Source organism: Chamaea fasciata, unplaced genomic scaffold, assembly GCF_029207755.1.
Source record: "Chamaea fasciata isolate MVZ Bird 193981 ecotype frontalis unplaced genomic scaffold, bChaFas1.0.hap1 SCAF_143, whole genome shotgun sequence".
Taxonomy (NCBI): Eukaryota; Metazoa; Chordata; class Aves; order Passeriformes; family Sylviidae; genus Chamaea; species Chamaea fasciata.
Genome location: NW_027094228.1, coordinates 91330 through 111832, shown reverse-complemented (window position 1 = coordinate 111832; position 20503 = coordinate 91330). Strand labels below are relative to the sequence as shown.

General features: G+C 60.8%; 1 protein-coding gene across 1 annotated transcript; it reads left to right on the top strand.

Annotated features, from left to right (window-relative positions):
- Positions 1-516: 516 nt before the first annotated feature.
- On the top strand, positions 517-4091 carry LOC136304666 (Fc receptor-like protein 4). Its single transcript, XM_066208150.1, has 7 exons — positions 517-988; positions 1252-1515; positions 1639-1917; positions 2707-3009; positions 3091-3549; positions 3636-3715; positions 3797-4091. The coding sequence occupies exons 1-5, from the start codon at positions 517-519 to the stop codon at positions 3183-3185; spliced, it is 1413 nt and encodes a 470-aa protein (XP_066064247.1). The 3' UTR covers positions 3186-3549; positions 3636-3715; positions 3797-4091.
- Positions 4092-20503: the final 16412 nt, after the last annotated feature.

Below are 20503 nucleotides of genomic sequence, written 5' to 3'. Positions count from 1 at the left end.
AGCCAGTGCACATGGCCGGGGACACGGGGATGGCCGGGAAGGTGGCGCTGCTCCTGTGGGGTGAGTGCCCCGGGCACGGGCCTGACACCCCGGGGATGGGCCCTGGTGAGGCAGAGACCGGTGGGGAGGGGGCACAGAGGGGCTGCGGGGTCCCCTGAGGTCCCCAAGGCCAGTAGAGTCAGTGTATGGGCATGGACCCCAGTGTGAGCAGAGGAGTGGGGTGGTTGTGGGGATAGGAAAAGGGGAACTGGGATGTGGGGGCAGGAGCAGGGAGATAGAGATGTGGGGACAAGGATGTGGCCAAAGGAACCTTGGGGTGGTGCAGCAGTGGGAACAGGGACAGAGGAACAGGGCTGCCGGTACAGAGAGAAGGGCCATGTACCATGCAGATGGGCTGTGAGGACAGGAGCTGTGAGGATGGTGGTGGTGACCTTTGAAAACATGGGGTGGCTGTGGTGTCCCCATTCCCGGAGTGTCCACAGTGTCCCCGTGTCTTGCCTCAGCCGAGTTGCCAGGATGTCTCTGTCCTCGAAATTTCCATGCCAAACCTCTTCCCCATTGGGACATTCAGTCTCCACATCCCATCCCCCAGGAGCTTCTCTTGCTGGCCTGCCACCTCAACCCAGCCCTGTCCCTTCTCCCTTCCAGCCCAGACCCTCGGCCTCGCTGGTGAGTCCTCGGGCGACGCCACGTCCCCACCTCGCTGTCCTCAGCCCTGCGCTGACCCTGGCAGGCTGGTGTCCTCTGTCACCTGCAGGTGCCCAGACCACCCAGCTCCTGGTGGAGCCCCCCTGGAGGCCGGCGGTGCTGTGGGACTGGGTGACACTGACCTGCTGGGGCTTGGGGCCCACCGGTGCCACCACCTGGTACAAGGACGGGCGGCGCTGGGGGCAGAAGGGATCTGACCGCATCCTTGTCACCAGGAGTGGCAAATACACATGTGACAGACCCGGCAGTGGGCTCAGCCCCCCCGTGTCAGTATTAAATGGTTAGTGGGGCTGTGGGGTTGGTGCCCCATGAGGGCTCAGCGTGGGCTCCTGTCCACGTGTGGCTTCATGTCCCAGTCCCCAGCACATGTGGACATGCCAGTGCATCCCACTGTACCCCTGTGCACACCAATTTGTTCCAGTGCACACCAGTTCATTCCAGGGTGATGGGTTTCCCCCTGGTATTCCTAGGGGCCTCTGGTGTAATGGGGACCCCCCGGACCCCTCTTGAGTCCCTCAGTGTGAGAACCCCCCTGCCCCACAGATCGGCTGGTGCTGCAGGTGCCAACACAGACACTGCTGGAGGGGGACACGGTGACACTGCGCTGCCGGGTCACGCAGGACATGTCGGTCACTGGGGTGCGATTTTACCACAAGGAGACGGATCTGGGGCGGCCCGTCAGTGGCACCGAGCTGTCCCTGTCCCCCCTGCAGCTGCACCACAGCGGTCGCTACCTCTGCGGGGGCTTGGTGGGCTCGGGAATGTCACAGTGGCACAACTCAGCACCAGTGACAATGACAGTGCATGGTGAGCATCCGCACAGCTGCCACCTTGATATCCCAACACCCCAACACCTTATGCCTTGACAATCCCAAAGCCACATCCCAGTGGACTCAGAGTCACAGTCCTCACCTCCTGTCTCCTTCCCAGAGCTCTTCACTGTGCCGGTGCTGGAGGGTCCCCCCGAGCCCATCGAGGGGTCCCGCCTCCGTCTCAGCTGCCTCAGCACCCCCAGACCCCTGCGGCCCCGAACCCGCCTCCTGCACCTCTTCTACCGGGATGGGCAGTTGGTGGGGGGCCCGCAGGTGTCCCCACAGCTCCTGGTGCCCGCCGTGGGGGTCTCCGACTCGGGGAATTACACCTGCCAGGTGCGCTCTGAGGAGAGGAAGGTGTGGAAGAGCAGCGCCCGGCTCTGCATCACAGTGCACAGTAAGTGCGGGGATGGGCACAGGGAGCCCCCAGAGCCTCCCTGGGTCCCCCAGCCCTGCCTGGAGACCTCTATTACTGTCCGGACACCCCACACCGGTGGTGGGTCCCCCATGCTTTCCTGGATCCTTTGCCGGGTTCCCCAGCCCTGCGTGGGTACCCCCATCTATCCTGTAAACTTTTTCCATGTTCCCCAATCACTGCTCTGGTCCCCCTCCATGTCCCCCCTATCCCCTCCCTGCATCCCCACACCCTCCCTGGAGTCTACCATCATCCTTCTCCAGGTGTCCCCTCCCTGAACCCCTCATCATTTCTTGGCATTCATTCCTAAGCCCCTAGCTCTGCATCCCCTTTTCCTCACTGGGAATCCTCTGCTCCTCCCAGAACATCCCCAAGTCCCTCACTGTCCCCTGGTGTCCCCCTCTCCACTCAGGAGTCCCACTCTCAGGGGTGTCCGCGTGGGCACAGCCCCCCGGGGGACAGGTGGCACTGGGGGACCGCCTGGTGCTGAGCTGCACAGTGGCCGAGGGGACAGGTCCCCGGACCTTCTCCTGGCACCGGGGGGGCTCAGGGACACCACTGGGCAGTGGCCCCCACCTGGAGCTGCGCCGCGTTGGGGACAATGACAGTGACCACTACCAGTGCCGGGTCAGCGATGGGGACAGCACGGCCGAGAGTGTCCCCCTGAATGTCACCGTCCTGGGTGAGTGGGACCCTCGGACTGGGGGTGATCCCACCCACGGCACCCCCAGCCCACCTTGCCAGGTGCCAGCCCTGTCTGTGTCTCTGCAGTGCCCGTGGCCAATGCCACCATCACCCCCGGTCCCCTGTCACACCAGGTGCACGCAGGTGACCCCGTGACCCTGCGCTGCTCGGTGCAGGTGGGCTCAGCCCCTGTCAACTTCACCTGGCTGCACAATGGCCAGGAGGTGGCCCAGGGTCCCATCCTGGAGCTTGGGGACATCGATGTGGGACATTCGGGCACCTACCAGTGCATGGCCACCAACCAGCTGGGACAGGACGGGCACCGCGTGTTCTGGGCACTCAGCCCTGAGCTGGCCCTGGAGGTGACCCCTGGCTCACCCTGGGTCACAGGTGGGCTGACACAGGGTCACACGGGGGATGCAGGACTTCTGGATTTCTCGGTGACCCCACTGTGTCCCCCTCTGTCCCCAGCAGTGGCTGCAGGGGTCGGCGGGTCCCTCCTGTTCCTGCTCCTGCTCCTGGCTGTCATCGTGGGCTGGCACCGGCGGCACCGCCTGTGTGGGTGACAATGAGGGGGAATGGGGGTCCCAGGGATTAGGATCAAGCTCCTCCAGAACACACGGGCCATATGGTGTCACCAACAGCTCCTGACTTGGGTGAAGCTGAGCCCCCAGAGACCTTGACTGGGGGCCCTGGGAGATTTGGGGAGCTCCTGGAGGGTCATGCAGGGATGTTGCGGGTTCTGTCAGGGTTTTAGGGCAGTTTGGGGGCTCATGGGGTTCAAGGGTAGTTCGAGGTTTTTTAGGAGCTTCAGAGATGCTCGAGGCTCCCAGGGGCAGTCAGGGGACCCGATGTTATTCAGAGCCCGTGAGGACCCCACCAGTCACCCTCCCCTCTTCCCTCTGCAGCCCTCAGGAAGCAGCAGGAAAGGTGAGTGAGGTCTCAAGATCTGACGCCTCATTTTACCCTCACCTGAGACTCCCCCCAGCCCCACAGACACTCCCTTATCCCCACAGGGCCCTCCAGGATCCTCCGGCCCCCCCAGAGGTGGAGGATCTGCTGTATACCCACATCGTGCGTATCGAGCAGGCAGGGGGTGAGTACAGGAGGGGCCAGGGACACGTCACCCACGGGTGTCACCCCCCACCCAGGTCCTCATATCTGGTATCTCTCGCAGGGCCGCCCCGGGCCACATCCCCCCAGGTGACCTACATGGAGATGCCGGGACCCCACAGGTGACAGCGGGACCCCAGTGACATCTATGGGAATTTGCTGTGACACTGGGGGACACTGGGAGCACCGGAGGTCCCTGTCCAAGGACACCCCCTCTGTGTGTCCCTCCCAGCTCTTGTGGGTGCCCACCGTACCCAGGGGGTGGCCACGAGTGGCGGGTCCCATGTTGGCCCCACAGCTCCCCGTTCCAGTGCTCCCAGTGCTCCCAGTACCCACAGGGGCTCCCCATTCTCCCCCCCATTGCCAGGGGCCAGAAGACTTTTGTCCTTCTCATTGGTTCTAAAATGCAGATTTTTGATTAAACTGGGAGAAATGGTTTTTGTTTGTTCAGCACTGCCAGGTCAGCTCGGACGGAGGAAGGTCCCAGTCAGGCTGTTGAAGAGATTGGTGTGGGGTTTACAGAGATATGGGAACAGGAATAACAGTTCTTTACTAGAATATCTATAACAAGACAAACAAACAACAACACCGCCACCAACAACAAACAAAAGCACAAACCCAGTCCCAGCCCTCTCGGGGCTGCAGGCACTTCCCCTGCGGTGCAGTTCCGGGCACAGCCGGCAGGGGCGCTGGTGGCTCCCGGCCGGGCAGGGCGGGTGCGATGATTCCCCCGCGGCTGCAGGGGGCGCTGTGGCAACAGCTCGGCTGTCTCTCTCTCTGTGGTTTATGAAGACTCAGCGGGCGGGAGAGAGAGAGAAGCATCCTTCCCTCACTGACGGGGCTGGGGGGCAGCTGGGAACGGTGCCGCTCCGGATGGCAAAATGGACTGCGGCAGGAACCCTCGGAGTGGCGGCTGGAACGGTGGGAGGAGGCACACCCAGGGTGGCAAAGGAGGTGTAGCAAAAACTCTGAAGCTGTAGCAGGAGCCGTGGGGCTTGGGTGGGGCACGGGGTGTTGGGTTCAAGTGTAGGAAAAGCCAAAGCAGCCACAGAAAACAGCGGAGCTGGGCAGCCACAGCCCTGCTCCCACAAACAGCTGCTGCACGCAGCCATGAGACACACCCTGTGGGAAGGGTGAGGGGCTCTGGGTACTGGGTTCTCCCCTGAGGCACCTGAGAATATGGTGAGGGTCCTTTCCCTGAGGGAGTTTAAAAGATGCCAGTTCAAGGGCTGCCCTTCTCAGCAAAGCCTCACTCATGGTAGGAGAAGCAGTGAAGGGTGGAACTCTGCGGTGGCGGCCAATTGTCCCCAGAGCAACAGCAGCACTGTCCCACCTCCGGTGCCAGGAGCGAGAGAGAGAGGAGCCAAGATCAGCCCCTCACCCTCCAGCCAAAATCTCATGGTATGTCTGCCCTTGCCAACGGAAGTTGTTCTTGCACCCTGAGGAGCCCCACAGCAGAAGGGTCCTGGGAGAACCCCAGGCAGAGATTGAGCTGTGGAATTCCCTCTGTCTCCACAACAGCTCTGCCAATGCCCAACGATGTCTTTTGGGCTCCCTGAAATCCCCTCTCCTGGGAGAATCAGTGCCAAGGATTCCTGGGGCAGAGTCTGACATCATAGAAGGGAAATGTGTGACATCACAGAGTGGGCTGTGACATCACAGGGCAGCTGTGTATGACATCACAGAGCACATGATGACATCCTATGGTAGTTGTTTGACATTCACAGAGATGACTGTGACATCTCAGAGTGGTGGTGTCACATCATAGAGGAGGTTGTTACATCACAGAGCAGGCTCACAGCAGGTCTTTGAGGTCACTGGATTGGTCACTGCTGCACTCCCCTCTCAAAGCTGCCCTGCAGAGAAGCCCCCCTGTGCTCCTCATGCAGAGTCTGGTTCCCTGTCCTCCTAGGTTCCCTCCTGCCCCCCAGCAGCACAGCCTGCCCCGGAGGACGTTCCACAAGATCAGTCCCCAGAGCCTGACACGGGGATGACGGCTGGAGCCACGGATGGGGTGGGACCGGAGAACAGGGACCCCCCAGCAGCATTCCCGTCTCACCCCGTTGGGGGGCCTGGGCCAGGGCTCCTTCCCCAGAGCTACAAAGGCCCCAGACAGGACCAGGATGAGGAGGACAGACCCCGCCAGCCCCCAGTGGTGTTCGAGGTCATGGACAGCCACCACCAAAAGGGCCTTCAGGGGAGGGGCTTTCACAGCACTCTCCTCCCCAAGCTGTCCTGTAACCCTGTCCACTGACTCTCAGGCATCCATATCCCACCTCTCCCACATCTCCATGCCCCACAGCCCCCACACACCCATATCCCTTGGATCCCATGCATTGACACCTCACACCTCCCAATGCATCCACCTCTCTCAGCTTCCACATATTCCTGGTGATTCCTGTGGCCAGCACCAGCACAGCCCACTGTGTGGAGCCACACTGAGGGTCCTCAGCCCTCTTTCCCCCCACCCAGAAGCAGGAGAAAATCACCCACGGGAATGTCTCTGCTGAGAAGGGTCTGCTGGCAGTGCTGAGATCGGCCACTGCCTGCCTGAGCTTGCAGAATGAACAACCCCTTCCTTCCTGCCTGCCTGCCTTCCTGCCTTCCTTCCTGCCTTCCTGCCTTCCTGCCTTCCTGCCTTCCTGCCTTCCTGCCTTCCTGCCTTCCTTCCTGCCTGCCTGCCTGCCTTCCTGCCTTCCTTCCCGCCTTCCTTCCTGCTTTCTCCCTTCCTTTCCCTTCCCTTCCTCCCTCTCACCCGGGACCCAGGGGTGCACTGGGAAGTGGGGATGGCAGAGATGGAATGGCGGCAGCAGAGAGGGTTCCTGGGTTGAGACAAGGACCAGGAGAGATCACTCATCAAATCCTGTAATAGGTAAAACAGCATCAGAATTGGAGAGAAAAAGTCCTTTCAAGGATCTAAAGACAGGTTTATTAAGAAAACTACAAGAGAGAAAAAAAATAACAAGAATTGGAAAAATACCTTCAAAACACTTCCTCTCTTCCCCACAAACTCCTTTCTTTCTCTCTGACAACATGCAGAGAAAACAAAACTTAGACTTCATGTCAGTCACTACCTCTAAAATAGTCTTTCATCAGTTCTCTCAGAGACAAAAGTCTCTTCTGGTTGGCCATGGAAACTTCCCCACAAGAAAGAACAGTTCTCTTGTGGCTTTTTCATTCTCACAAAACCAGCCACCTCTGAACCTGCATTTGTGAAGTCCCTCCCATATCACACAGCCTTCCCACAGCTGCGTAATGGGCCATGTAAACTCATGGGGTACCATTTTAAAGATGAACGGTTCAAAAGCAAAGGTTTTCTTCACCTCTAGGAACAGAGATCTTTTCTCTTTTTGGGGGCAGATCTTCATCTTCATCACTCTCTCTGTTCAAGCGTCTCATAAGATCACAACTACTTCAGTATTTACTTCATTGACCACAAATGCCTTTGCTCAGATCTAAAATCTGAATACTCTGATCTCGCCATCCATGCCTTCCAGGACTTAGAGGGATATTCTAGGATATCACAGTCCATTCCCATGGCCTACAAAAGAATTTCAGCCAAAATCAAGGCATCTTTTCCTTCTCTTTCCATCTAAGATTCAACTTCTCCTTCACCGACTTTGATGTCTTCATATTGTCTCTCTATTTAGCTTCACACTGTCCTTTTGTCTCACTTAAGAGAGGATTAGTGCTTTGCAAGTTCCATCAGAGCAAAGGAGGAGTTTCCATTCTCCCAGTCTGCAGAGGCCGTGATGGTTCTCCCGGGCAGTGGCCAAAGGTGGCAAATTCAGGCCGTGCCGGGGCTGGGCCAGGATCTCCGGGGTTCTGGCTGCATTCAATTTCCAGCTGCGGGGCCGCTCCGCACGGCTGCAGAGCTGCCCCTGCTCTTGGCCGCAAGATCTCTCCAGCTGCTGGGGCCTCTCCCTCCGCAAGGGGTCTTGGTGCCGGTGTCTGGAGCTGTTCATAGTAAAGAATTCTTCCAAAGCCGCGCTGGGGGCTTCCCCCGTTCCTCTGCCCGGCTGCGCTGGGGGCCCGGCCCGGCCCTGCGAGGCCTCCCGGGGCCGCCATGGGGGCGGCTTTAGCGGCAGGATGTCAGCAGCCGCTGGAGGCCCGATCCGGCCGGGACGGGGCGTTCTCTCCTCCCCTGCCCTGCCCGGGAGCCGCCGGGCCCGGCCCTGCCAAGGCTCCAGCAGCGGCCGGGCCCGGCCAGGCCGCACCAGGCCCGGGGCCACGCGGCGGAGCGGGGCCGACCCCGCCGGCACCTGGGGACCTCTGCCCAGGCGGGAAGGGAAGAGAACTTTCCCGGGATTCTTCTGATTTCAACCTGTGTGGCCACAGAGGCGTACCTAGCTCATTAATTGGTTCAATAGGTTGTCGATATTCAAAGCTAATTGCTGATTTGTTTTGCCAAAGCTATTCTTCAATCAATGCAAAACCAGCACAGGCATGTACTATAAGAGAATGAGTCATGGGTGAAACCAAGCAAAAGAACTCCCAGAACATGTAAACTCGAAAGTATTTTTGAAATATGCATAATCTTCTTGAATATGTATTCAATCAATACAATGAAAAGGTACACAAGAAGAATTGTTATAGAGAACTGTGCACCTTGGGCAGTTGCCCAGCACCCAGCACGCTGTTTGCAGTCCCTTTTCTACCTTATTAATATTTAAAGATAGTAAGGAGTGAGCCTTGTTTCTCACACAGTTTAATCAAAATGCTGAAGTTCAGGTACAGTAGAGGGAAAAGGGTCATGGGCCGGCCCAGCACTGGGTGAGGGAAGGACGAGCCCAGTGGGGTGCAGTGAAGAGGAAGAAGGGACCGCTGAGGGGAATCGATGTCCCCCAGCGCTGCCAGTGTCCCCAGTGTCACAGCCCACTCTCAAAGGTGTCATGGGGATCCTACTGTCCTCATGGGGTCCTGGCAGGTCTGCGTTGGTCACTTGTGGATCCCGAGGTGTGGCAGGACCAGGGGACACCAGTGGGGGCCCAGAGAGTGACACCAGTTGTGGGGACCTGAGTGGGGGGTGACACCTGGGGATGATGTTTCCGTGTCCCCCCTGTACTCACCCCCTGTCTGCTCAGTGCCCATGACGTGGGGGTCCAGCACTGCCCCCTCCCCTGGGGGGGTCCTGTGGGGATAAGAGGGGTCTGAGGGGTGTCTGGGGAGGGGCAAAGGAGAGTCCCAGCCAGAGCCCCCCACTCACCTGTCCTGGGGCTTCCTGGCAGCTGCAAGATTAAGGAGAGAGGGTGACCTTGGGGACCCCAGGACCACTGAACCTTCCTGGGAACACGGCAGCTCCAAACACCCACAGGACCCCTAATTTCCACTGAAGCCCTGATTCCCAACAGACACCTGATTCCCCCCCAGTCACTCCAAGCACCCCTGGAACCCCCCAAAACTTCTGCAGTGCCCCCACCACCCCTCAGTGTCTGTGACCCACTGTGCCCCAGAACCCCAAGCCAGGCAGAGAGAGGCACCCCCCAAACTCTCCCAGGCCACCAGAAAGATCCCTCAACATCCCTGCATGGCCCTTGAAGACGTCCCCAAACCATCCAGGTGTTCACAGTGGCACCCCAATGCTCCTCAAAGCCCACCCAGGGATGGCCCTGGAACACAACCAATTCTCAAATTCTCCAAATTCCCCCCAAATCCCCCAGGACCCCCAGCTGAAGTCACTGTGGGCTCAGGGGCCCTGGGTGCTGCCCCAGCTCTGCGCCCACTCTGGGGGCTTCCCCTCACTCCAGGACCCCCATCCCCCCCATTGTCACCCACCCCAGCGGTGCCAGCAGTGACAGCCCCCGATGACAGCCAGGAGCAGGAGCAGGAACAGGAGGGTCCTGCCGACATTCACAGCCACTGCTGGGGACAGAGGGGGACATATTGTAGTCACCCTGAACCCTGGGGATCCTGAACACCTCGGTGACCCCTTGTGACCCCACCTGTGACCCAGGGTGAGCCAGGGGTCACCTCCAGGGCCAGCTCAGGGCTGAGTGCCCGGAACACGCGGTGTCCGTCCTGTCCCAGCTGGTTGGTGGCCGCGCACTGGTAGGTGCCCGAATGTTCCACACTGACGTCCCCAAGCTCCAGGATGGGACCCCGGGCCACCTCCTGCCCGTTGTGCAGCCAGGTGAAGTTGACAGGGGCTGAGCCCACCTGCACCGAGCAGCGCAGGGTCACAGGGTCACCTGCGTGCACCTGGTGTGAAAGGGGACCGGGGGTGATGGTGACATTGGCCACGGGCACTGTGGGGACACAGACAGGGTGAGGCTGGGGGGAGGGGCTGGCAGCCAGCAAGAGGGACAGGGACACGGGGATGAGAGTTTCCTGCAGCATGCTCTGGGTGAGGCCACCCCCAGCCTGAGGGTCCCACTCACCCAGGACGGTGACATTCAGGGGGACACTCTCCTCTACGCTGTCCCCATCGCTGACCCGGCAGTGATACTGGCCACTGTCATTGTCCCCAACGCGGCGCAGCTCCAGGTTGGGGCCGGTGCCCAGCAGTGTCCCTGAGCCCCCACGGTGCCAGGTGAAGGACAGGGGACCTGTCCCCGCGGCCACCACACAGCTCAGCACCAGGCAGTCCCCCAGTGCCACCTGTCCCCCAGGGGGCTGTGCTGACACGGACACCCCCGAGAGCAGGACCTCTGTAGGAGAGGGGACAGCAAGGGTCAGTGAGGGACACCAGGGGACAGTGAGGAACACGGGGTAGGAGGGGGGGGTGGAGAGGGGCAGGGGAATCCCAGTGAATAAGAGGGGGGGGCAGAGCCTGGAAAGGAACCCTAAAGAACATGGGGGGGTTCAGGGAGGGGACACCTGGAGAAGGGGGGGGGGAACACAGGGAGGGTGTGGGGACCCAGGGAGGGGATGGTGTGACCTGGGGACCGTGGGGGCAGAGCAGGGAGGGGTGGGGTTGACTCAGAGATGGGCGAAGCGACCCAGTGAGGGATGTGTAGATGAGGAGGGAGACTCAAGCAGTGATGGGGGGACATAGGAAAAGTTTACAGGAAAGATGGGGGTGCCCACGTAAGGCTGGGGGATCCTGTGAGAGAGCCGGGAATGGATTCAAGACACGTAGCAGCGATGGGGGATCTCAGTAGTAATGGGGGTCTGCAGGCAGTGCTGGGGGTCCCCAACCAGGGGACCCAGGGAGGCTGTGGGGGTGAGGCTCACCGTGCACTGTCACTGTCACCGGCGCTGACTCCTGCCACCCCCGTGATACCCCGGAGTTCACCCAGACCCGGCAGCGGTAGCGGCCGCTGTGGTGCAGGTGCAGAGGGGACAGGGACAGCTCGGTCCTGGGGAGGGTCTTAATCAGCTCCTTGTTCCCACGGTAGAATCGCACCTCAGTGACCAACAGGTCCCACCGGCATCGGCAGCGCAGTTTCACCGTGTCCCCCTCCAGCAGTGGCCGTGCCGGCACCTGCAGCACCAAGGGGCCTATGGGACAGAGGGGTCCCATCACACTGGGGTGGTCTCGTTTTTGTGGGGACCCCATTGGGTCACAGCCAGAGCACCAGGGGTCCCCAATTCCACAAACAGGGTCCCCCCGCACTGGGATGCTCTGGGATGTCCCCGTGTGCAGGGGACAGGCTCAGGCCACACCAAGAAGTGACCCATGGAGCGGAGCCCACCCAGAGCCCTTGGGATGCCACAGGTGGTGGGTTGAGGACACCCAAATCCCCCTCACCGTCTGAGACAGTCACGGGGGGGCTGAGCCCACTGCCAGGTCTGTCACACTCGTAGCTGCCACTCTCGGTGGCAGTGAAGCGGTCGGGCCCCTCCAGCCACCAGCGCTGCCCGTCCTTGTACCAGGTGGTGGCACCGGCAGTCCCCGAGCCCTGGCAGGTCAGTGTCACCCGGTCCCACGGCACCGCCGGCCTCCAGGGGGGCTCCACCAGGAGCTGGGTGGTCTGGGCACCTGCGGGTGACAGAGGACACCAGCCTGCCAGGGCCACCATGGGGCTGGGGACAGCGGGGTGGGGACATGGCATCCCCTGGGGACTCACCAGCGAGGCCGAGGGTCTGGGCTGGAAGGGAGAAGGGACAGGGCTGGGTGGGGACAGCAGCACCTGGGGGACATGGTGTGGTGTCTGTCCCCAGACTGTCTGCAGTGGGAACACTGGTGTAGCACAGAGGTCTTGAGGACAGGGACACCTCGGTCACCCTGGGCTGAGGCAGGACATGGGGACACTGTGGACACCCCATTCTCCTCCAGGTCACCACCACCATCCTCACAGCCCTGGTCCCATCAGCAACATCCCCATGGCCCGTCATCCCATTCTAATGGAACTCATCCCCACAGCCCATCTGCATTGTACATGGCTCTTGTCCCTGGCCCTGCATCCCTGTGCCCCTGTCCCTGTCCCCACAACTGCTACAGCCCCAAGGTTCCTTTGCCACATCCTTGTCCCCACATCTCTATCCCCCTTTTCCTGTCCCCACATCCCATTTCCCCTCTTCTTGTCCCCCTTTTCCTGTCCCCACAACCACCCCACTCCTCTGCTCACACTGGGGTCCATGCCCATGCACTGGCTCTGCTGGCCTTGGGGACCTCAGGGGACCCCGCAGCCCCCCTGTGCCCCCTCCCCACTGGTCTCTGCCTCGCCAGGGCCCATCCCCGGGGTGTCAGGCCCGTGCCCGGGGCACTCACCCCACAGGAGCAGCGCCACCTTCCCGGCCATCCCCGTGTCCCCGGCCATGTGCACTGGCTGTCACTCACTGCCAGGGGTGGCTGTTGGCTGAGTGGCAGTTCTTTGGCAAAATGGGAAGGAAGTGAGGTCAGGTCTCATCCTCATGCGTAGGTGGCACTTGCTGGGGTCAGGTTGGCCACAAGCTGGTGACAGGCTGTGGGCAGGGTGGGGACAGGGTGGGGACAAGGCTGGGTGGCACAAGATGGGACAGGGGGTTCCAGGAGTGGGGGGCTTAATGGTTTTGGGGAGCCAAGGATGGGTGTCCAGGGGAATGGAGCTACTGAGGAGTGGGAGTCACCAGGGATGGGGGTGTCATGGGACTTGGGGTCCCCAGGGCTGGGGGACTCAGGGATGAGAGTCCCAGGGGAACATGGGCTCCAGGGACTTCGAGTCATGGGATGGGTGTACTAGGAATGGAGTGCAGGGGGAATGGGTCAGGCTCGTGGGAATGGGGATCTTCTGTGAGAATTCATGTCCTGGGGGAAGGGGGGTTGTAGGGCATGTCATTTGTGGAGAGGGTTCCTCTGAATGAGGGTCCTGGGCCATGGAGATCTTAGGGAATGTAAGTACTCGGGTGGGGGTTCCAGGGAGAGGGGACATAGGAAATGGAGGTCCTATGTTTGAGTTCCCATGGGAATGGGGGTCCAGGGATGGACAGTGGCCCGATGAGCCCATGGGTCACAGCTCCTTCAAGGGGTGTACCTCACCTTTTGGGTAGACCCAGGGACCTGCACTGACCCCCTCATATGTGTCTGGTTTGGGGGAGGCACGACAAGGCAATGCTGAGGGGCTAATCCCCAGTGATATTTTCCTCTCCACATTATCCATTTTCTTCCTCATTCCCCTCAATTTCACAACGCCCCAGTTCATGCCTTGATAACCCTGGGGGGGACCTGAGCAGGGAACGGGTTGGGAGAACCCCACCATGGGGGAAGCAGGGGTGAGGGGTCTGCAGGGAGGGGTGGGAGGCTGTGGGGGATGGGGGTGTCGGGCTGTGTCCCTCAACACTTTCACTTTCTCTCTCCTGCAGCAGAAGGAAGAGGCCGTTTGTGCTGAGTGTCACACGGGGGGTGGGTTCTGCCTCACAGGGGACACATGCTGGCCAAGGGGTCCTGTCCTGGGGGATGGCAGCTCCGGGAGGGGTCCAGACTTCTCCATTCTCACTCATCCCCTGCAGGATGTGAGCCAGCAAGAGCAGCTTGGGAATGGAGCCCCAGGCAGGAAGGAGCTCCCCAACTCCTCCTCCTTGAAGCCAGTGGCCATCCAAGTGTGGGGCCCAGCCATGGCCCAGCCCCAGTGCACAGGGATGGGCGTTGGCCAGCCCTGCTCTGGCCAGCCCCAGGTGGCAGCCACGACCTGAGGCTCCCCCCGCCCCCTTGGCTTTGATTCTGGCAGCTTTAGAGCGGCTGCAAAGGTGACAATTCTGTGGCAGGAAAAGGCCTGGCTGTGGTTTGCTGGGCCCTGCAAGAAGCACAAAAGCCAATGGGAGCCCAAGCAGTGGCTCTGCGAGGGCCTTGGATGGTTTTCAGAGCAGGGCTGGCTGCAAACCCCCCTGCAGGGGCAGCTGTGAGGGAAGCAGTCCGGAAATGCAGCAATTGATCATTTTGTCCCTCTCAGCAAGGGGCTGAGAGAGCCCCAGAAGTTCTGCAGATCCCACACCCATCTGCTCAACAACCTGACCGGGACCCTCCTTCCTGAACAAAACCTGCAGCCCTTTGGAACCTCCCAGAAAGAATGTTTGTGTTCTGGATGTGGACACCAGAAGAGGGAAAAGTGTGGAAATACTGAGCAGGGGCTCCAGCTGTGGATCTGGTGAACAGGGGTGTCCCAGCAGGAGCAGGGAGTGCCCAGGCAGGGGAATTCAGGGCAGGGTGGAGTGCATTTCCCAGGGAAGCAGACCCTGAGGGACACACGGGCATTTCCACGGATTCCTGTGCTCTGTTCCAAGGATGGACAGAGTTTCTCCCCTGTTGGGAGCAGAAGCCATGGGAAGTAAATCAAGTTTCAGGGTGGGAAGGAGGAAAATGGGCAGAGTTCCTAAATGTGGCCCAACCAAAGCCTTCCCTGTGGGCTGGGTTGCTACCCGCAGGCCGGGAATAATCCCATGGACCTGCTGGACACTCAGGGAGATTCCACACTCCGTGTTATCCACAAGCAAACGCTGCTCTGGGATGCACCAATGGGCTCCTAAAGGGAACCAGAAAGTCTCGTTTCTCTGTGATTTGTTTATGTTTTTATTGTGACTTGTTGGGAGGACAACAATTAAAAGTATTCTGTCAGCCAGATCGTTTTCTACATTTTCAGCGTGATTTTGCTGATTTTTTTTTCACTGGGATAAAAATGCTGTGGGGAAACATTTTTGCCTTTATTTCCTGCATGTCTAATTTTGTCTCAACCAACTGGGCGTCTGGTAATTAGAGCAAATTCACCTCCATCTCTGAATTCCCTCTAGACATGGAGACCCCCATTCCCTCGGACCCCCATTCTCAAGAACACCCATTTTTGGCTCTCCACAACCCCTAAGACCCCCACTCCTGGGAACACCATCCCCCACTTAGCCGCCAGACCATCCCATAATGTCCCCAGCCTGTCCCCTGCTGTGTCTCCACCTTTCCCCCACCCTGCCCCCACCAACACGTGGGGATGAGGTGCGACCTTTCTCTTCATCCGAAGAGCCGCCACACAGGGGACCGGTGGCCACAGCAGCGAGTGACAGCCAGTGCACATGGCCGGGGACACGGGGATGGCCGGGAAGGTGGCGCTGCTCCTGTGGGGTGAGTGCCCCGGGCACGGGCCTGACACCCCGGGGATGGGCCCTGGTGGGGCAGAGACCGGTGGGGAGGGGGCACAGGGGGGCTGCGGGGTCCCCTGAGGTCCTCAAGGCAGGGACAGGGGAACAGGGATGCAGGGACAGGGACAAGGGTCACATACCATGGGGATGGGGCATGAAGACAGGTGCCATTAGAATGGGATCATGGGCACAGGGCAATGACGATGTGGCTGTTGGGACAGGAGCTGTGAGGATGGTGGTGGTGTCCTGGATGAGCATGGGGTGTCCACAGTGTCCCCATGTCCTGCCTCAGCCCAGGGTGACTGAGGTGTGTCTTACCTCAACACCTCTGTGCTACACCAGTGTTCCTTTGGGGAGTCTGCAGTGAGACACCGCACCGGATTCCCCAGGTGCTGCTGTCCCTGCAGGGCCCCCTCCATCCAGCCCTTGTCCCTTCTCCCTTCCAGCCCAGACCCTCGGCCTCGCTGGTGAGTCCTCGGCAGATGCCATGTCTCCACCCCACTGTCCCCAGACCCGTGGTGGCCCTGGCAGGCTGGTGTCCCCTGTCACCCACAGGTGCCCAGACCACTGAGATCCTGGTGGAGCCTCCCTGGACACCAGCAGTGCTGTGGGACCAGGTGACACTGACCTGCCAGGGCTCAGGGACTGCCGGTGCCACCACCTGGTACAAGGATGGGCAGCGTTGGGGACATCAGAGATCCGGACACTTCACTGCCACCGAGAGTGGCAGCTACGAGTGTGACAGACCCGGCAGTGGGCGCAGCCCTCCCTTTAGAGTCTTAAATGGTGAGGGGGGTTTCAGGGTCTCCAGCCTGGCACCTGCACAGTCCCCGAGGGCTCTGGGTGGGCTCTGCTCTATGGGTCACCTCCTGGTGTGACCAGAGTCCGTCCCCTGCACACGGGGACATCCCAGAGCATCCCAGTCTGAGGGTACTCTTCCCTTGCAATGGGTGGCCCCTGATGCCCCCCAGTGTCATCAGGACTCTTCAGATGCCCCTGGTGTGACAGGACCCCTCTGTCCGCCAGACTGGCTGGTGCTGCAGGTGCTGGCCCGGCCGCTGCTGGAGGGGGACACGGTGACACTGCGCTGCCGGAGCTACCAGGAAAAATCGCTCACCAATGTGCACTTCTTCCGTGAAGGGAAGGATCTGGGAGGGCCCCATGACAGGACCGAAATGTCCCTGTCCCCCCTGCAGCTGCACCACAGCGGCCGCTACCGCTGCAGTGGCTGGGTGGGGGCTATAATTCCACAGTGGAGGGAGTCGCAGCTGGTGACAGTGACAGTGCGCAGTGAGTGCAGGAATGGGGACAGGCAACCCTGACATCCTCCGAGGGCTTCCCCCCTCTACCTGCATCCTTCATCCTTCCCTTCACTCCTCCCTGCGTCACCCAAAATTTCCCAAGTGCCTCCTTGTCACCCCATGACTGTCCGGTTCCCTCTCCACATCCCTCATCCCTCTCTCTGTCCCCCCAACCCTCCCTGGGATCCCACACCCCTTCCAAGTTCCCCGCTCAACCCTCTGGTTGCACTTCCGTCCCTGGGTCCACCCACCCCTCTCCAAACCCCACATAATTCCCTGAGTCTCCTCAGTCTCTTGTGTAGTCCCCCATCCCTGCCTGGCTCTCTCCACCTTTCCATGGGGTCATTCCATGGTCACCAGATCCCAACGCACCTCTCAGGGTCCACTTCTCCCTGGGGTCCTCTGTGCTCCCCTCCAATCCCCCCTCCTTCCCGTCTTGTGTCCTCCACCCATCATGGCAAGATCATCTTACCTGTGTCTCCCCGCAGAGGTCCCCGTCTCGGGGGTGTTTGTGTCAGTGTGGCCCCCCGGGGGACAGGTGGCACTGGGGGACCGCCTGGTGCTGAGCTGTGCCATGGCCATGGGGACAGGTGCCCGGTCCTTCACCTGGCACCTGGGGGGCTCTGGGACACCGCTGGGCACCGGCCCCCACCTGGAGCTGCGCCATGTTGCGGACAATGACAGCGGCCAATACCAGTGCCGGGTCAGTGATGGGGACAGCATGGCCGAGAGTGTCCCCCTGAATGTCACCGTCCTTGGTGAGTGTGACCCTCGGGCTGGGGGTGGCCTCACCCACAGCATGCTCCAGGAAACTCATCCCCATGTCCCTGTTCCTCTTGCTGGCTGCCAGCCCCTCCCCCCACCCTCACCCTGTCTGTGTCCCCGCAGTGCCCGTGGCCAATGCCACCATCACCCCCGGTCCCCTGTCACACCAGGTGCACGCAGGTGACCCCGTGACCCTGCGCTGCTCGGTGCAGGTGGGCTCAGCCCCTGTCAACTTCACCTGGCTGCACAATGGCCAGGAGGTGGCCCGGGGTCCCGTCCTGGAGCTTGGGGACATCAATGTGGGACATTCGGGCACCTACCAGTGCGTGGCCACCAACCAGCTGGGACAGGACGGACACCGTGTATTCCGGGCACTCAGCCACAAGCTGGCCCTGGAGGTGACCCCTGGCACACCCTGGGTCACAGGTGGGCTCACACAGCATCACCCTGGTGGTCTGACACCCCCGGGTTGTCGGTGACCTCAGTTTTCCCCCACTCTCTCTCTGGCAGTGACAGAAAGGGAACAGGAAACAGGAGGGGTCACCTGAGGTCACAATGGTTGCAGGACCCCTGGGGTGATGGGTGACCCCTCTGTGTTCCCCTTTGTCCCCAGCAGTGGCTGCAGGAGTCAGTGGTTCCCTGTTGTTCCTGGTCCTGCTCCTGGGTGTCATCATGGCCTGGCACTGGTGGCACCGCATTGGTGGGTGACCATGGGGGGAACGGGGTTCCCCGAGAGGGGTGGGAAGCACCCAGACTGAAGGGGTGATAGGGTGGTACCCACAGCTCCTGACTTGGGTTGTGCTGAGCCCCCAGTGTCGTTGGCTGAGTGTCCTGGGCGATTTGGGCAGGTGTGGGAGGGTCACACAGCGATGTTGGGTTTTCTTTTGGGGTCCTGGGGGATTTTTGAGGGTCTCCCTCCCTGCTGCGCTTGGGGTTCTGGGTGCTCAGGGCACCGGTTCAGGGGTTCTGGGGGGCTCTAGAGATGCTCAGAGGTCCTGGGGGAATTGAGGGTCTGGTGGTGGTTCAGGATTCCCACGGGTGGTCAGGGCCCTGGGGATCCCACAGTCACCCCTTCCCTCTCCTTTGCAGCCACCAGGAAGAAGCAGGAAAGGTGAGTGGGGGGCTCCATTCACAACCTCTCTTCTACTCTCACACCCTGAACCCTCCATGTGCTCCCAAAACCCCTCCATCCCCACAGGGCACATCCACAGCCCCTGGCCCCCCCAGAGGAGGAGGAGGTTCTGTACACCCATGTTGTGAAAACCGTGCGGGCAGGGGGTGAGTACGGGGACAGGGAAATACAGGGACACGTCACCCGCTGGGGTCACCCCCAGCCGGGTCCCCCCAGCCAGTGTCTCTCACAGGGCTCCCCAGTGCTGCCCCGCCCAAGGACACCACGGTGACCTATGCAGAGCTGCCAGGACCCCATGGACGACCACAGGATACCAGCAACATCTATGAGAGTGTGCCGTGACACTGAGGAAACTGGGGGGCACTGGGGGACACCGGGGATCCCCTCACCCTGGGCTTCTGTGGTTGCCATCCAGCCTGAGGTGGTGGTCAGGAGAAGGGGCTGGTGCACAGAGCACCCAGTGCTCCCCATTCCATCTCCCAGTACCACCACGGCTTCCCCATTCCCCCTCCCATTGTTCCCAGTACACCCAGGGGCTCCCCCTTTCCCTTCCCAGTACTCCCATAGTCCCAGTGGCGGCACATTCCCCCTCCCAGTGCAAGGAGGGCACACGGTCGGTTTCGATACACTTCAGCCCAAAATGCAGCTTTTTGGTTAAACTGGCACAAGTGGTGTTTGTTCAGCCCTGTTGGGCTTTAGGAATGGAATTCTCCAGTTCTGGCTTCCACTAAACAACCAGGGGCCTGGGGAGCCCCGAGGGTGGAGGGCCCGAAACGGCCGAGGGGAGACCCCGGCAGGGCGGGGGAGCAGAGACCCTGGGCTGGGCTCTGCGGAAAGGAGGGACCGGCACGGTGGTCCCAGAGCACGGGGAAGGGGCCCGGCTGCCATGGCGCTGCGAGTGCCGGGACTGTCACGGCGCGCATGAACCGACTGTGAGAGCGTGTCCCAAGCCACTGTCGCCATGTGTCGGGACAGCCCGTGGCCAGGGTGATGCCCCCACAGCTTTGGGCACTCGGAATGGGTGGGGCAGGGGCGGGGCAGAGCCCTGTCCATTCCCCGTGCCCTGTGCAGGTGAGGAGGGCAGGGATGGAGCAGCTTTGGGGACACCTGGAATCGATAGAAGGTCATTCCACAGAGCCACACCATGACTGTGGGTAGAGCCCCGGCTCAACATTTCCACACTTTTCCCTCTGGTCTGGTGTCCACATCCAGAACCCAAATATTCTTTCCATGAGGTTCCAAAGGGCTGCAGGTTTTGTTCAGGAAGGAGGGTCCCGGTCAGGTTGTTGAGCAGATGGGTGTGGGATCTGCAGAACTTCTGGGGCTCTCTCAGCCCCTTGCTGAGAGGGACAAAATGATCAATTGCTGCATTTCCGGACTGCTTCCCTCACAGCTGCCCCTGCAGGGGGGTTTGCAGCCAGCCCTGCTCTGAAAACCATCCAAGGCCCTCGCAGAGCCACTGCTTGGGCTCCCATTGGCTTTTGTGCTTCTTGCAGGGCCCAGCAAACCACAGCCAGGCCTTTTCCTGCCACAGAATTGTCACCTTTGCAGCCGCTCTAAAGCTGCCAGAATCAAAGCCAAGGGGGCGGGGGGAGCCTCAGGTCGTGGCTGCCACCTGGGGCTGGCCAGAGCAGGGCTGGCCAATGCCCATCCCTGTGCACTGGGGCTGGGCCATGGCTGGGCCCCGCACGTGGATGGCCACTGGCTTCAAGGAGGAGGAGTTGGGGAGCTCCTTCCTGCCTGGGGCTCCATTCCCGAGCTGCTCTTGCCGGCTCACATCCTGCAGGGGACGAGTGAGAATGGAGGAGTCTGGAACCCTCCCGGAGCTGCCATCCCCCAGGACAGGACCCCCTGGCTGTGCCCCCCAGGAGAGAACCCGCCCCCCCATTTCACAGTCACTGCCCATCCCTGGGTCCCCCGTTCCCCTGGGAACTAAACCGTGGCGTCCTCATTCCTTATGTTCCCCCTCCCGTGCAGCCCCATCTCAGGATTGCCATTTCACCAGGATCTCCGTGGCCCCAGAGCCCCATTCCCAAGGAACCCTCTCCACAAATTCCATCCCCTACAATGTCCCTTCCCCCAGGACCTG

What these genes read in the sequence shown, in the direction of transcription:
- LOC136304666 (XM_066208150.1), top strand. Translation starts at nt 517, where the DNA reads ATGTCTCTGTCCTCGAAATTTCCATGCCAAACCTCTTCCCCATTGGGA. An exon ending in AGTGACAATGACAGTGCATG is followed by an intron (nt 1,516 to 1,638) that starts GTGAGCATCCGC and finishes TCTCCTTCCCAG; the next exon opens with AGCTCTTCACTGTGCCGGTG. An exon ending in GCTCTGCATCACAGTGCACA is followed by an intron (nt 1,918 to 2,706) that starts GTAAGTGCGGGG and finishes GTGTCTCTGCAG; the next exon opens with TGCCCGTGGCCAATGCCACC.